Raw genomic sequence first — 17,290 nt, 5'->3', positions numbered from 1 at the left:
GCAAATAGCCAGGTTTTGCTTTGCCACAGCTGAGTTTGTTTTCCCCTATCTCGAGCTCAGCCCGCCGCTGTGCTCATTGTTTTGTTGTGTAATTAAGTTGATGAAGGTTAAAAGTGTACCACTGCTTTAGTTTTAATAACTTCTAAATTTTAAGAACCTTTTCACTGTGTGTCCTTCAGACTGGATCACTGTTTCAGTTTCTACTTATTAGGTAATACAAATAGTTGTTGCATTCAATAGGGAATATGTTTGTGAAATGAAATTGTTTCGTCTTTTTGTTTCTTCTGTTGCCAGTTTTGTTTTTGAAAATAGCACAGTTACTGTGCTGAGTCAGTTTGTGTTTTTTTGATCGTTTCAGGCAAACGTATCATGCATATATTTTCAAAATAAAGAAAAAGAACAAGAATAAGATGTCATATTGGTTGTCAGAAAGGAGTAATAGTGATGACAGCCTCAGCAGGAGAAGAATGAAACCTGAATTTTAACCTTGACAGCTTATATGGAGTTGTACGTGTATGTGTGTGTGTGTGTGTGTGTGTGTGTGTGTGTGTCTGTCTGTGTGTTTTCCTTCTCTTCGGCTTGCATTCTGTTTCTTTGTATTGATCTTTGTGTTTTGAATAGTAACCATGAGATCTTTACATGGTGCCTGTTTCCTTTTCTTCTTACATTCTTCTTCTCTGTTTACTTGTATATTTAGAGTTGCTTTTTCATTCACAGGTACCTAAATGGAAGTCATGTGTTGCAGCTCGGAGGAGTCAGTAAGAACATATCGTATGAATACCCACAGCTGCAGCACAAACACTATACTGGATGTATAAGGAACCTGCTTGTGGACAGCAAGGTGAAGTATGGAGCAGACTTTACGTTTCTCTACTTAATCCCTTTTATTCTTTACGTGTATGGATGAAGGAACACATAGGTGCTGAAGGACTCAACTTCAATAAGAATGTAAATCTGGCCTCAAGGCTACACTAGAAAACCTCACAAATGCTGATGTTTCTCACTTTTCCCTTTTGCTTCTGGTCAAATTCCCTCGCACCATCTCTTACTGTGTCTCTGTAGTCAACATGTTGCTACAGGGAGTTTGCCGAGTAGAATTATTCCATCCATGGTTTCTATACCTTTTTATTGCAGATGTACAGAGAGCAGCATAAAAGCTGTATATTATACAGTATATAGCAACACATGGAATATCAATGAGACCGACAGCTACTGCATTACAAGTTAATGAGACTACTCCACTGTTACTGTAACATTCTGCACTATTTACTTTTGTCTTGCTGGCCCCAGTGTAATGATTTTATTTTCATGCTGCTAAGACGGCTGCAGACACAAGACACTTTACAGACTGCCTCGATGGCATTTCTTAAATGCAATTTTCTATCTGCTCATTTCAACTTAATTATTTAGCAAAATGATTTGTGATTATTTGTGTTCAAGCTCTCATGGTGCGTAGTAGATTTTTGTTTTTCCAGTTTGTTGAGGTTACATCACTTATTTTGTACTTCTCTTTCACGCTTAAACTTCCCTGGGAGGGATCAATGAAAATTGATTTTAATCTTATCTTAAAATTTGTTGTTATAAAAATAGTGCTTTTCAGAAAAGATAAATCAAGATGCGACAGATCATTAAACTATCAACAATCAGATATCAATTTACATTATCTTACATTTAATGATAAGATACAATTTTCAATCTGCAATCAAATTTCCTTTCCTTCATCTACTATGATTGCAAGGACGGACACATCCACCCTTTCATTTTCCTCCCTTCATTGAATTTGATCCTTTTCATATTTTTCTCTTCTTCTTCTTCTTCTTCTTCTTCTTCTTCTTCCATTCAGCTATATGACCTTGGTTCCCCAGCTGAATCCTCCAATACTGTGCCGGGTTGCTCTCTTATTGATGACCAATGCACCAACATGGAACAACTTCCCTCCTGTGGCAAGCGGGGTCACTGTCACAGCGAGTGGGGCTCCTACAGCTGCCTGTGTGAACCAGGGTTTACAGGGCCACAGTGTGACCAGGGTAAGCATGTAAAATTGCTTTTAATTGGCAGTGAGATTTCGAGGCAAAGCACAGTGAGATCTCTGTGGAGCAAGGGATTTTAAGCTTCACAGAGTGTACAGACCAAATAAGTGATGTGGGAAATTCTGTGTTCCAAAATGTCACTTTGCTGCCATAGGAAGATAACCTCGCCTTACATAAAGTGCTTTGGCAGAACAGCACGCCCTCGCTGCGATATGCTCGTGTATTTCCCATATGACAGCTGAATTAATTGAACAAGTCTGCCTTGTGTGCTTTTGATTGACAAGTGGCTCCAGAGTTCTCCTTTGATGGCCGGAGCCACATTCAGTTCCAGCTCTCGTGGTCCCTACCTGCGCGACAGACTAGAGTCGGGGTTGGGGTCCGGACGCGTGCTGCTACCGGTGTCATCCTGAGTCTGCTCTCCCAGGAACAAAATGAATACCTACGTTTAGAGGTGAGTCATGGCTGGTCACTCCCCCTCCACCTCGACAGCTCTGATTGTCTTGTTTGTGAGCCTTAAAATGATGATTAGGGCCCGGACAATGATTGCTACAAATGCTTGTCAGGCTGAGAGTGAATAATATCAGGGCTGGAGACATATGGGTGGATACTGAGGGGGCTGGTGAGTGACATGTGTATGTTCTCGACAAGGTCTTTTAGTTAGTCTGCAGAATACTACTATTGAACGGCTGCTATTTAAAAAAAAAAAAAAAATTAAGCCTGCTTTATTCAAGGTTATTTCTATCTCTGGTTAATGTTTCAAACACAATTCAGTATGGCAAGGCAGCAAATGTGAGCACTGTAATTCGAGGGCAGAGTGCTCTTAAGCGAAGGTCAGATCTCCTGCTCTGTACTTGTGGGTTTTGACACAGCTTGCTTCAAGTGGTGAGCTCAAAGTCATGCTGCTCGCTTTGCCACAACCGGGGCGGAGCGGTGCTCACGCAGCGCGTTTCTTCGGGAGACAAGTCTACTTCACTTTGCCAAACCTTCATACAGCATACCTCTCCTGCCTGACACATTCCTGAGTGGATATGAAGCCAGTGTTTCTTGTCAAAGCCTTTCATCTCACTGACTGACAGGCCGAGTGTGAACAGCAGCTGGAAGTAAATGGCTCTGTTAGGACCGTTACTTTTGGCTAACTCACAGGTCAGGTGTTTGTAGTGAACCTGTTTCCGTTGTGTATTCCACACCACTGGTCTGTCTTTGAAAACATCTTGTCTTTGTTATTTGTTAGACAGCATTGTTTCAAGCGTCAGCCTCGTCTCTTGTACTTCTTTGGGTCTTTAAACAACATGAGGAAAAACAACGTTGTCCTCTTCCCCTATCGCAGTCCACAGTGACAGGAAAAGGAAAAGGCTGTAGCCCACTGTATGTGGGCTATGAAGCTCCTCTCTCTGAAACCCTCTCTGGAGCTGAATTGGTGAACTGTATAAAACATCTGATGTCTGTCTGCGGCAACACACTGAAGCATTTTCAGCCTGGTTGTCTCAAAGCTCTTAGAAACAGTTGAGCGCGAGGCTGGTGTGTTTGCCGACAACAGGCTCTAATTTAAAGGGCTGTCTCCCTCCCCTCTTTTTCTTAAGGGTAGATATGGGATAGAGTGCACACTGAATAAATAACCACACTTTCACACAAAGGTTACCAGGGGCCATCTGGGTATAAACAGCATTCAGCTCTCCGAGGAGTATGGTGTCTCTGTAAAGAAAACATTTATCCAATGCAGTCTGTGAAGGAGTTTTTCGGGAGTCACTGGCGTGCACTGCTTTGTCAGAGACCACCAACCCTTAAGTACAGTAAAACTCAAAAAACATAGTCTTTCATTTTTATTTTTCTCTTTTTCTTTAAATGTGATTTGAGTTTGAAAAGTTCTATAGAAATTTAGACTTTAGAAATTCACTTTTTTGCTTAGTGCTGATTGCATAGATCTCTGGCGGCGCTGCACAAAATTTATATAATCAGATTTTTTCCTGAGTATTGATTGAGTCCTTTGTCCTTTGCTCATTTTTGTTGTGGACTTGAGGGCAAGATGAGGCAGTGGGGAGAGCACACTCAGCTTTTACTCTGTGTGTGTCTGTGTGTGTGTGTGTGTGTGTCCAGTGCGGGAGACGCATTTGAGACGTCCATGCTGAGGGAGCAATAGTTAATGCAGGCTGGGTTGAATGTGAATTATCTTGCCCCACTGTTTCCAATTAAGCTTTGGACATGTACAAGCTGCCGTTATGGGAGCCCCTCATTGGTCGAGTCCATTGTGTTCGCTCATCCTTAACTGCTGAAGATAATTGTTGTTTCTTGTATACCTTCCCTTCGGGATGACTCTGGCTTTTGCCATGCAATGATGCGTACACCAGCGCTGCAAAGCATCATGGCTGCAAAATTGCTGAATTAATTTTAACCACCGAAATTTTCATGCCATTTTCCTGGCAGGTTCACACCACAGAGTTTTCTCTGGGCAGTTAAAGTTCACAATCCTTCCCTGGCCCAACCTTTGCTTTCTTTTTCCTCACCACAGGATCTGGCCTACTTCTTATAATGTTGTTCTGCTCAAGATCTGTTTTTGCCCATTAACACAGCAGAATATGGCAGGAGCCCAGGCCTGTCAGTTTAGAATTTGTGTCAGCCCGTTAAAACTGAGCCTTGAAATCACCACTAACACAATACTGTCAGAGCAGCTAATGGCATAACAGGCCATCTAGTTTTAAAGCAATGCAAAAGACTCCAGTAGTAGAGTTTTGTGTGAAAGTGAAGCTCATCCACAAGATTACAACATCTTTTTTTTCATGCTTCCACTGCTGTGTATCTCAGGTTATTCAGGGTCTCCTGGCTGTTTTCTACAACCTCGGCGATGGCGACTACAACATCACACTGCCCTACCATCGCATCGATGATGGAGAGTGGCATGATGTGGAACTGGACCGGTATGGCAGAGAGTTCACCCTGCGCCTGGATGGAGGGGGAGGACGTCGAGAGGTCACAGCCTCGCCTGGGCGGAGTCAGGAAATCATTATTGACCCCTCGGTTGTGATGATTGGAAACTCTTTTCCGTCAGGGCACAACCGGAGCTTCATTGGTGGGTTCCAACTCATCTATTTTGAAAGAATGAGGCTGAATGAATGTATATTAAGATAAATTGGTAAATGGATGAATTGTTAGATGCATGGAAAAGTCAACTGATAATTGATGAATGAACAAGCTAGTTTGTAAATGGATTCATTGGCAAACACATACCCAAAGGAGTGCACTTGTATATTTCTTGAAATTAATGGGCACATAAAAGATTCAGTTTTATCTTTGCCACTCACTGGTTTTTCTGCTTTTCACAACCTGGCCCAAAGGTATTTTGATCCCTTAGTTTCAAGCAGATGAGAGAAAGTGAGTCAGTGACTCTGATCAGTATTTAAATAATGCGTTAGACCCCATGCTTCCCACAGAGTGAGCAAACTAACCAGCAGAGAAAAAAACATCCTAAATATCCTGCAAAAAAAGAAGTCCATGCTGACAGCTTAGCCTCAGGCTGTTTGTGTGTTTGTGTGTTTGCATAGGTGAAAGTGTATGTTAGTCTGCAGGTGTGTCAGCGAATCAGTTTATGTGTCAATGCGTGTGTGTCTGTGAATTTGAGTTTACACCCCTGCCGTGTTGTAAATGTGTGTCCATAAAAGATTTTGCCTGAGGACTGGTGTTTTAGTCTGTCTTTTTGCATTGTAAACTCTAGAAACTTATTTTTTTTCTCCTCCTCCTTTTTTCTCCATTTCTACCAGGCTGTTTGCGAGATGTAAGATTTAACAGCCGCTTCATTCCCCTGGATAGAGAGCAGCCTTCAGAGGGACTTCAGGTGGTCACTTTGCAGGGCGTTTCCGTCGGCTGCTCCTCAGAAGCCTGCAGGAAACATCACTGCTCCCCTCCCTTGGTCTGCGTGGACCTCTGGAGACACCATGAGTGCAGGTGCTGTAAATATACAGAAGAAATAACCCAGGATGCTAATGAGGTCTTACAGGATGCAGGCACATTCTGTACATATTTGCACGCATACATGCAGAGACAAGGACAGCATACCACAGCCTTGCTTATTATAAAGTTAGTGACTCAACTTGCAAATTGTATTAACAAATGATGTGAAGAACCACACACCTGCACTGTATGGTTTCATTGCAGAGGTAGCCTGAAAATTAACAAAAAATGTTGACATATGTCGAAGATGGACAGCTAAGTTACCATAATGGTAATAATAAAGATACTGAGGATAAGAATAACAGACTTTATTTTATATCATATTTTGTTTACAAAATGCAGCTCTAAGTGCTTTACATTAAGAATAATGATTTCAAAATTAGTGTTTGTTATTTTTTAGAGCAGCTATTATACATTTTCTTACAATAACAATTATGGCTGCACAATCAATCAAATTATAATCGAAATCGCAATATGGCCAAGCGCAATATCCAATAGCAAGAGCTGCAAAAGATCGTTTTGATAAAGGTAAAATCTGTCACAACATTGTTGTACATTGTTAGCAACATAAGCGTTGTGGTGCTACAGAGATGCCGCGGCCTACAAATCATATTCTCCAGATGTAAAGCAACATGCTAGTTTAGTACAAGACGCAACAAAAATCACATCTTTATCATTCCAAAAAAAAAATTCTGTGAAAATGAAATGCAGATCATTCAAACTCAAACAGAGACTCATATCACAATTGCTGTTAAAATAATCACAATATGATTTTTTGGCATATCGTGCAGACCTTATTATATATTGTATTATTATAACAATGCAACAGTAAACACAGTGACAGTGTGAAAACGGTAGTGTGCTGATGAATCTATAGAGAATTTTCACCTGAATCTATAACTTTCCTTAGCTTTATGAAAGTTTATAGTGAGTTTCAGCTCATTGTTTAGCTGACTTCCTGTAACTTTACTTTGCTTTTACCGCTATTTTTGGCTGTTGCTGTTTTTAGTGAAAAAGCTCTAAAAACCTGCTGTACACTACCTGAGAGCAGACAAACCGTTGACTGGCTGGTTAATGAAGTGAAGCATTTAGTAGCTAAAGAGCCAGATATGTCCCTCAGGAGAGACCAGACCCAGAGCTTTTTACATTCAGCAGGTGACCAGACACACAACTCCAAATTAATGATAATGTTGTTCTGTAGCTGCTGGATGTGTAATTAAGCAGTTGTTTGCGAAAGCATTAGCAGGTATCATCTTAAAAAGTCAGGATATGTCAGTACTTTGTTCACAACTTGTTTCCACTTCCCCAAGTAATTGCAGGAGATTGCTGGTTTCAACAGTTTCGTACCACTTTCTAATAACTTATTTATGTATAGTATATAGTGAATGAAGTGAAAATGAATGAATTTGCAGATCATACACTACTTGCATACCCTATACAGTCTGTGCATCCGAGTGTTTTTCATGGTCTGATGAGTTTCCTGCAGCACCCTTGAAATCAAAGTGTCCACCAGATGGCAGCTAGGCTGAGTTCAGCTCAGTTATATTGTGTGTCTAATAGTGTGTCAACCTTAGAGAATGGTGTATAACACCAGCCACTGTCAGAGTCTCGGCTGCCCCTTTAAACTCTACAGGGCCACTAACTCTCCTGGCTGTGATTTCAAGACTCTGAGCCAGTGTGGGACTTTTCACTGCGGCTGGATATCCATATTCTGTGAATGCAGCACAGCCTCAGGATACAAAGCAGCGGTAGAAGCAGGGGGCAGGGGTGAATGATATTCAGGGGATATTTTGTACAAATATACTGAGGGACCAGTACTGCAAAGCCAATCTTAGGTTCTTGGTTTCTCTTTGTGTTTTTTCCTACAGTACAGTCGACACTCTGTAACCTTCAAAGAGCATATCTTTGAATCTGATATAAGAGGTGTAACTCCTGAGGGATTTATTTTTACACTGTCAGCGTAGGTTTCATAGCTCTGTAGAATTCAGCCTTCCTTTTATCTGACAGTTTCCCAAGTGTCTCTTGTCTTTGCTTTACACTATCGTCTCTTCTCTGCACAGGTGCCCTCCAGGCCACCTGACCAAAGAGAGCTCCTTGGGAAAAGTGTGTGTCTATACACTGTGTGCCAGCCGGCCGTGTCGCCATGGCACCTGTGTGGCCCACTCTCCGTCCCGCTACTCATGCCGCTGCAGCGAGGGCTACCGGGGCCGGCACTGCGAGGTGACGCTCGCCATGTTCCACAACGAGGACAGCAACAGCCTCAGCCTCAGCTCCATGTTCGCTATCAGCATCTGTGTCATGGCCTTTCTAGGTAGCTATGTCGACTACGTCCTTTTCTACCTGTGGTAACAAGACTCATCATTTTTTCTTTTTTTCTTTCTTTTTTTTTTTTGTACCGTCTTTTGTGTGTTTTGGTTTGCCAGTTTCTTTCCTCTTCATCTTTAATGCATTGACTTTCATCTTGTTGTGTTTTTTTGTTGTTGTTTTTGTTATCTTCATGGTATAATTCTTGCATTATGTCTGGTGTTATCTGTAACATCCACTGTTTTATTTGTTTTCTGCCCCTGTTTGGTTCTGTGAAATCTATTCATACACATATCTTGTAGCTATATTGATCTCTTGAGTTGTGCCAGGATGTGATTTTTCCATGCAGTGGATTTCATGTTTCCACCAACCTCTCATGGAGGTTGGTGACGAGAAATATAGAAAAACACAAAAAATTCCACCACTCTGTGGGTAATTTTTTGTGTTTTTCTATATTTCTCGTCACTTCTGTGTCCTCTGTCTTTTCCAATGTTACGGTCTGACTTCAGAAGTCAATTTCACTCTCAGCCTTACTTTTATCTGTCCAACTTATTTTATATCCCACCATCCACTCATTTTACTCCCTTGATGTTTTTTTCCCCCTTTCCTTCCACACTTCTGTGTACAGATTATGTTTTCCCAAGTCAACCTAAATGTGCCCATATTGTGCACTTTAATTTTATGTACAGTGTTTGGAACTATAAACAAGAGAGAACCTCCAAAGTATGGACCAAATTCATATTAGATGAATTCTAACTGAGGGTTGTATTTAGGTTAGTTTTTCACAATCACTTTTAAAATTAGTTATAATTAAGGGATTGTAGGTTTTTAATATAGTATGTTTAGATTTGACAGTGACATACTTATTGAGATACAAGGAAGTACATGTGCCGAGACTCCTGTGGTCCCTACCTGGCATCTAGCAGATGTAAGAAAAATGAAAAGAACAGTCGTAAACAGGCCCATTTACAAAAACATTTTGTGTCAACATACAAGATTCGAAAACATTTGAACCACTCACAACAAGCAAACAGCCCCTGCAGCGTCTCCTCGCTGTAACTTTCAGTTTGGAGAAACAATTTTGCTCATTGTGTATTTTAAAAAGTGAAAGCATGATTGCTCTCAAAATAACGCCCGAGCTTGCTGTTTACATCCTCTGATGGGAAAAATACCCACTGCTGGCTGCACACAGAGGACTTCAAAATAAAAGCACCCCATGTGGAGGTGGTTCTCTTCATATTAAATGGTTTCAATTTTTCCTAAAAAAAAAAGAAAAAAAAAAAAGAAAAATATTCACAATTTTTAAATAACACACAATTTATGTGATTTTTTTTTTAGCAAATTTTCTTTGATATTTTTACCATCCTTTTACATTTACTGTATTGCCAAATTTCAAAACTAAATGGATTTGAGCTTGAGCAAGGTTTTTAGCTTGGTAACCATGCATGATTGAGATAATCTTGTGGCTCTTGAAAGGCTTTAATGAGCATAAATGGGTCCCATAATTGAGCATATGATCCTTCAATTTGTGTGAAAATTTAAAATTAATCGAATTAGTGACCTTTGATCATGAATTCCTCCTGTAACTTTTAAGTACACATGAAAAAATGAACTTTTTGTTAGAAAAAGTAACTTCCTCTGAATAGCTATATACATCCAGTAAGGTAACAAAATATTTGATATACTAGCCTCTTAAATTATGACCATTTACCTTCCATCTGGGGCATTACATTTGTATGAGACTGTGGTCTCTGGTCAGCACTTCTTCAGACATTCAATGTTTTTTGAGGTATTTGAAAAACCAAAAGAATAATAATTTATTACTTATGTTATGACTCTTAAACTAAACCACAGTCTCGCAGCACATTCACAGAGAGCACAGCATGCAGTCAGCACAATTCAGAGGTGAGAGAGTTGTATTCCTTATTTATGGGCATAAAAAAGCTAACAGTAGATTCAACTCGATTTATACTCTTTTTAAAAAGCATATTAAAATGGAAGTTTTTTTGTAAGATATATTAAAGTAAAAACTGAATTAGTAAGTCCTTAGGTGTGCGAGTTAGAGGGCCTTCGCTGAAAAAAATCTCACTTTGAAGATTTTGACTTATCAGATGATCTAAAGCTGCACTCTGACATATAAGAGGTCGTATGTTCAGAAATGTACACCAGAGCCCGACCATTGATTGCTTTGTAGGTGAGGAGTAGAATCTTAAAATCAATAAGTATAAGATGAGGGTTATGTGGTCTCTTCTTTGTGCCTGTTGAGAGCCCTGCTGCTGAATTCTGAAGTTTTGAGTGATGCCTAGGTGCATACTGTTATTTAAGTGAGAAGGTATGAATACATGGATGGCCTTTTTCAAGTATGGAGTGGTTAAAAGATATTTGGATATATTTCTCCCAAAATAGAAAATCTTATATTCAAACAATTTTAAAGCCTAAAATTGAACCCTGAAGAACACCACAAGTGATGTATTCCAATTAAGAAATTTGAACTGATAAAAAATTGTTTAAAAAATTAAGATTTTGATCATTGATTAATCCTACATTTATTTTCTACATTAATCATTTAATCAATGAAAAGTGAGAAAATAGAGAAAAATGCCCATCATAATTGTCCAGTTTCTCTGGTGACATTTTCAAAGTGTTTGTTTCCTATCAACAGACCAAAACCTAAAGATATTCAATCTATAGTGATAAATGATCCCATTTGATGTTTGGTGTTCATGTGAAAGAGATTAATCAGTTATCAGAATAGTTGTTGATTAATTTTTCTGTTGATTGATTAATCAACTCAGTGTTTCAGCTCTACACTTGAACCTGTTAAGTGCTGATTACACCGGCACACTTGTGTAAACAACAGTCAATAAAATTGCTAGGTTGATGGTGTTACAAGCTGTGCTAGGATCTAATAGGATGAAGATTCAATATAAACCAAGCAACTGCTGCCAGCAGGGCCTTTTAAATGCATATGCATTGATATGGCTACACAAACACACCACTCCTGTGTCACAAAGATGAGCTATCCCTTTAATTCGTTGTTAAGGCTCAGGAAAGAGATGGTTTAATTGTGTTAGTTTCAGGGAATGTAGCTGAGGAAATGTGATTTTTCCTGTCCTCACAAAGATAGAGGGACAAATGTGTGTGTGCACGTGTGTGTGTGTGAGTGCCTTGCATGTTGTTGCACTCAATACCCTCTGTAGGGCCACATCGCTGTTTATGAGTCTTTCTGTCAGAGACAGGCTTATAAAACGCTTGGGCGATTCAATACACTGTCCCTGCCTTTATAACTGACTCAACATTCCCTCCAGGGCATGTGGCTAGTATTGGGACATCAGTTATTCTGACACTTGAGAGTGAAACATATAAAGCAGTCTTCAATATTTGATAATGAATTCAAAGATGATAAAGTGTGGCCTTGGCATCATTCATGAAAATCCATGTGTTGCGTGCATGCTAACTAAAAGACAGTGCTGCCCATTTGAAGTAGCTTGCCCACCGTTGCTGATGAGGAATTTATATTCAAGGCTCAAACTTCTCACCTCACCACACTGTCCTACATTATAATTCAGATTCAGTGGAGTGCTCTTTGGTGGCTGTGCATTTTCACACCTTTTTATTTAAATAAAATAAGCTGAATAAATGATTTTCTTGAACTTAAAGCAAAAAGAACATCCAGTTTGATCGTTAGGTGTCTTGATCATCAGTCCTGAATGTAAGAGTAAAAAAATGAGTTCAGTGGTTGGGTGTAATGAACATCTGGTTATACAGTATGCAGTTGTTCAGTGATAACCCCCATCACCACAGGAACCACTACCATAAATACACACTCACACTCTGTAGACTCGCTGCACGAAGCGAGACTGCTGGCTGCTGGGCGCTAAATTAAAGGGGGACTCTTACTCTGCCTCAACATGCATTAAAAGTTAAAATGATCATCCATTATTAAGTTTTACATAAGCCATCACAGGCCGACTAGAATGTGAGTTCAGCGTGAGCTATTGACTGAGCCAGATGAGCTGATATCTGACCAAGCCTCATTAGTTCGGCATCAAATCTGACATTCGCTTTTTGAAGAATGGAAGAAATTAGCTTCCCATATGGGCTTCTGGATGCCAAGCGATCATGTAAAGTGCCTGTTCTTTTTATTCCCTGAGTGACTCATAAATAAATGATTTTTTCAACTCTTCCCCATCTCTCACCTGTCTCATTTCCTCCTGCTCCTTCGTCAGTTTTCCATTCTCCCAAACCTTCCCTTGATGTTTCATCTGTCTCTTTTTTTTTTTTTTCTCATTAAGCTCAGACTGGAGCTACAGCGATAGGGTTAAGTGTTTTGATCAAGCTGATGTTGTTTACTCGACGCTCATTCATAATGCACAGTCCGGTCCAGGCTAACATCATAATACCCTGTTCATAGTAACGGTTAGAGGGCAAAGAGGCAGCAGTATTATAGATTGATGAATGACTGTGAGGTTTGTTCTCAGCCCTGGGTGATATTGATCTCACTGGAATGTAGCTACATGGAGACACACACACACACACACACACACACACACACACACACACACACACACACACACACACACACACACATTCAAGTAGGCAGTAGTGGCTGCAGGTGTAGGAGCCAAAACAACCATAGTGTGTGTTTACCTGTGCCTAATTGTTTGTGGGGTGGAGGGTTGTGTATCGAACACCTCCCCTATAGACATGTCTTTAATATCAGCTCAGGTGATGTTGAGGGTTGAGGTGAGCGCAGGCCTGCAGGCAGCAGGTAATTCTGGAGGTGAGGAGGAGGGCCGACGTCTGGTTGGCGCCGGGCCTCATTGAGATTCTGGTGTTTTCTGCGAGGGCGCTCTGGACACAGCGGTGAAGGAGCTGGGTCAGCTGATCAATACCGCTCTCCCCTCCACCCCATACTGAGGACGGCCGGCTGTGGAGCGAAGGGGGAAGCTTACAATCTCTTTGTTTCTGTCTGATATGAGAGCAGCATAGAAATTGAAAAGTGTGGCAGCCCAGGTGTTTAAAAGATGTTCCAGGCAGTGAATAAATAGAGATGATGATTTTTAATTGAGATAACATTTTTCTGTAGCAAGGAATAGCTCTCAGGGAGTTGTTTTTTTGTCTTTGTTTATGAGTACCTGCCTGTTAGTGTGACCCCAAAGAGCTCTTGGTGCATTCTTCTCTTTCCAAGCAATTACTTTAAAAATCCAGACTAATGTGATTACCCTGCATTTCTCAGAAGATTTCCAATTAAACTGATACTTAACACGCACCATATAAACTACCCTAGTTGAAATGGATCCCATCTAGTGTGAGAGATAAAAGCAGAGGCCAGGCAGAGGCCAGAGAGGTACTGAAAAATAGGAACAGTGAGAAACTTAATGAGTGAGGAAGACGAGGGGAAATTCCAATATAGAGACCAAAAAAAAAAAAAATTACAGAGATAAAAAAAGAAAGAGAATCAGTCTGAACTTGTAAAAACAGATAGCAAGGAAGAGAGAAGGAGAGAGGGATGGCAGATGGGAGAAAAATACTGGTTGAGATTAATGGACTTTAAAGGTCAGTCCAGCATGTTGTATAATTCAGCACACAATAGCTGTGATTGATGTGTGTGCTGTGGGACCTTTCCTGCTTGGTTCCCGCAGCATTCCTCTCGACGTTCAGCCGAGCCACTGAGGCTTTGAGTTTAAGTTGGGAGGAGTACAAATTCAGCTAATAGGTTTCCAAGGAACTGTGGTCTTTGATAAGACAGGAAGCATCAAAGGGAATAGGTGGAAAGGTGGTGCCTCTGTTTCCACGTATGTTCCATTAGTATGTCTTAACTGTACAGTCGGTGCAGCTAATAGGTCGTACAGGACAAATCTGTGTGATGGAAAATCCATTTACAGTCAAATATCAGGCTGCATTGCCTTTCTATTCAGGAGGATGCTGGCTGTTATTTTGCATTTGATGAAAAATACATATATTCACATTGCCAGTCTGGTATTTACTAGTATTTCAGTGTTATATCATCACTTTCCGCTCACATAGTCAATTTCATTTACACCCACAGATATGTTTTTCTGCTCAGAATCTCAATTGTAATTATGTGCTACTGCTCCTGCTGTGTTAACCTGCTCTCTGGCACCCCTCAGTGTTGATGCTGGGCCTGTTTCTCTACTCCTGCTGGAGGAGACACAAGGGCCTGAAGGAGGGTGTGTACCATGTGTCTGCGCACCACGGCGAGTGGGAGGACATCCGAGAAAATGTGCTCAACTACGACGAGGAAGGTGGAGGGGAGCAGGACCAGGTAAACACACGCGAGCTGGAATTTAGAGAGGCAGGGGGAGTAAACAGAGCGCAACGCAACACAAATATGGCACCACTTTAAGTTTTCATTTCCATGGCTGAGTATTTTAAATGTCATCACCTTATATTTCAGGACATTTTGAAAGGATATAAGAATACAAGTAAGGGCAGAAACTAAACTAACTTAACATTGACATTTAATAGAGAACGGTGTTTGTTGGTGAAATGAAAAACTAAATATCATTTCCCTGGAGATCTATGAATGTGAGTCAATTAGCTGAAATTAAGCAAGTAGACACCAATAGCTGTTAATGCCTCTGTTTTAATAGTGCTGGTAATAACAGCCCCCCGCACCCCCACCCCCCTTCCTCTGCAATCAGATAATTAATTACTTGGCTAATCAATGGGGCTGTTGTTGCCAACATCTCTTCCTACATGGTAGATCTTCGTCTTAGTCTCGGAAACAAGTTCATTTGCTAGCAGATGCATTAGCTGTGCTACGCTGCTCTGAGCACAGATTGGTGTCATGTGGCAATGTTGCTTTTCATTATCTCTTGCATTCCTAAAAAAGATTACACTGGAACAAAAGAAACATCTCTTTTCTCCTCTTCGTTTTCTTGTCTCAGAATGCCTTTAATATGGTAGAGCTGCAGCGCTCTCTTCAGCCCAGCCCGGCTCAGTCACTCCGCTACAGCTATCCACACAGCATCATCTCCTACCCGCAGAGTAAGCTTCCCCAGGAGAGCAACAAGAAAGGGATGTCTAATGGGAATGGCAGTGCTGCTATCGCCCTGCGTCTGGCCATCCCCCCCTCAGAGACAGAAACCCTGCCGTCCCCTCTGACCTTCCGCCGCTCGCAGAAAACCCTCTCCTTCTCCAGCCAGGACTTAGCCCGCTACCTGTGTGAGGTCATCAGGGACATGGAGCACCCGGAGGAGCTCGGCACCATGACAACACCACGCCGTCCCTCCGGAAAGGAGCGCGGCCTGGCAGCGGTGCGCTCCCTCAGCTCCCTCAGTGCATCTCAGGGTTCAGAAGTCAGGCTTCAGGGGGCCCAGAGCACCCGGATGGACAGGTTCAAAACCCTCCGAGCTGTGGTTTGCGATTTGAGAGGAGACTCCAAGGCTCCGGAGGGCCAGAGAGACAAAGTGAAGGAGAGCAGAGGGCAGCTGAACTGCGAGAAGAGTGGGTGAGGCTGCATTCGGAGAAACTGAACTGAAGGTTGCAGAAAAGCAACACTAATCAGAGAGTGATGGAGGAATTCCAAAGGGAGATAATTAGATGTGAAATACTCCGAGACTGGGAGGTTGCCTGGGGTGTATGTGAAGTCTGCTATAAATGTACTGTATTGATGAAACTCTGAACACTTAAGTTCTTTGATATAAAAGATGTTTACCAATGAATGATCAGATGTGATGTATTGTTTACTTGGCATTGCACTGTACAGTATTTACTCCACAGAAAGCACTTTTTGGAAGCGCCCTGTGTCAAAACTACTCATGTCATAAAACTCATAAGAGTAAAGTCTGCAAGTAAGACAGCAAATGAGTTTCCTGTGAGAGAACTGGAATCTTTTTGCTGTTAATGACTCATGAAATCGTTTGTGTGACAAAATGATTTTGTTTCATTTGTATTATCTATTTCCTTTTAAATAAATGAATATCTTTGATAATATTTCGAGCTTGATCTTGTTCAAACACCAGTTCACATTAATGATCGTCAATTCTCCCGTTTTTGAAGTTCAAGCCCACTTTCATCATCAAATGTTGGTCAGGCTGTTTTTTTTTTTTTTTTTTCTGGTCAGCAGACACAAAGTGAAGTAAGATGTCTTTCTTATTACCTCCACATGAGTAATCCGTCCATGTATTTCCAGTTTATTTGTCTTCTTTTATTCCTGGCAGTGATCAGGATGAAAAAGATTCATGACCAAGAAATAAACTGGAACAGCTGTTCTTGTCTTATTCAACTAACTATGACCAGCAACAAAGCTCTGATGGGAGAAACAAAGTCAATTTCAGGATTAATCACTCATGTCCAGAGCTTGTAGCCTCCTGACCTGAGCTTCTGGGAGTCTCCAGCGTGAACTCCAAAGTGTGGGGGTCCCAGCAGGCCGCCCTACACCATACTTAACTGGCCAGCATTACTGGAGTTAAACAGCTGTGACACCGGAGCAAGCCGCCGGGGAAGAACACAGAGCCGCTGCATGCAGCTGATGTTTTTATGTCTGTATCCAGTCCATCTACGCACCTACATAATGCAGCATGCTGAGAGATCTGAGAGGCAAAGAGGATGGTTTCAACTCTGTCGGTTTTTAAGGAGCTGTGCATATTTTCTATTCATGAGTCTCGGTGAAATGTACATATGAAATCTCAGTGTGAGCTCACAGATTATCACTGCTTTCATGCCACAGTACATCTGCGTCTCGGTATGGTTGTTAACATTACTAAATTATGTGGAATCCAGTCATCACTGAGGTAAATATGTTACGTGAATACACACTGCCACCTACTGACAAGCTTCCGACACTGCATTTAATACAAACAACAGCTCATTACTTCTCATTTACAGTTTATCTGCAGTACGCACAAGCGGGATCTCCCATTGTGGGTTTGAAGGATACTTGAAGGAGTTCATGGTTATCTCTGGAATCATGAATTACAATTTAGCACTAATGTTATTACATTTTTTTTTTTTATAAAAAACTAATCCAATTACTGTATGCATAA

General features: G+C 41.1%; 1 protein-coding gene across 1 annotated transcript in view; it reads left to right on the top strand.

Annotated features, from left to right (window-relative positions):
* The window catches only part of LOC111661854 (neural-cadherin-like), a 79,930-nt gene extending 63,745 nt beyond the window's left edge, over positions 1-16,185 (top strand). The window contains exons 26-33 of the mRNA XM_023415539.2: positions 718-841; positions 1,844-2,027; positions 2,315-2,481; positions 4,830-5,094; positions 5,783-5,966; positions 8,033-8,283; positions 14,411-14,565; positions 15,191-16,185. Coding sequence (XP_023271307.2) covers positions 718-841; positions 1,844-2,027; positions 2,315-2,481; positions 4,830-5,094; positions 5,783-5,966; positions 8,033-8,283; positions 14,411-14,565; positions 15,191-15,757 — 1,897 coding nt within the window. The 3' untranslated portion in view covers positions 15,758-16,185. The remainder of the gene's footprint in view (positions 1-717; positions 842-1,843; positions 2,028-2,314; positions 2,482-4,829; positions 5,095-5,782; positions 5,967-8,032; positions 8,284-14,410; positions 14,566-15,190) is intronic.
* The last annotated feature ends 1,105 nt before the right edge of the window (positions 16,186-17,290 follow it).

This window comes from Seriola lalandi, unplaced genomic scaffold (genome assembly GCF_002814215.2).
Source record: "Seriola lalandi dorsalis isolate HSWRI2012SDOR001 ecotype SW California unplaced genomic scaffold, Sedor1 jcf7180002054553, whole genome shotgun sequence".
Classification (NCBI taxonomy): Eukaryota; Metazoa; Chordata; class Actinopteri; order Carangiformes; family Carangidae; genus Seriola; species Seriola lalandi.
The sequence above is the reverse complement of the archived record's forward strand: the minus strand, read 5'-3'. Positions and strand labels throughout refer to the sequence as shown.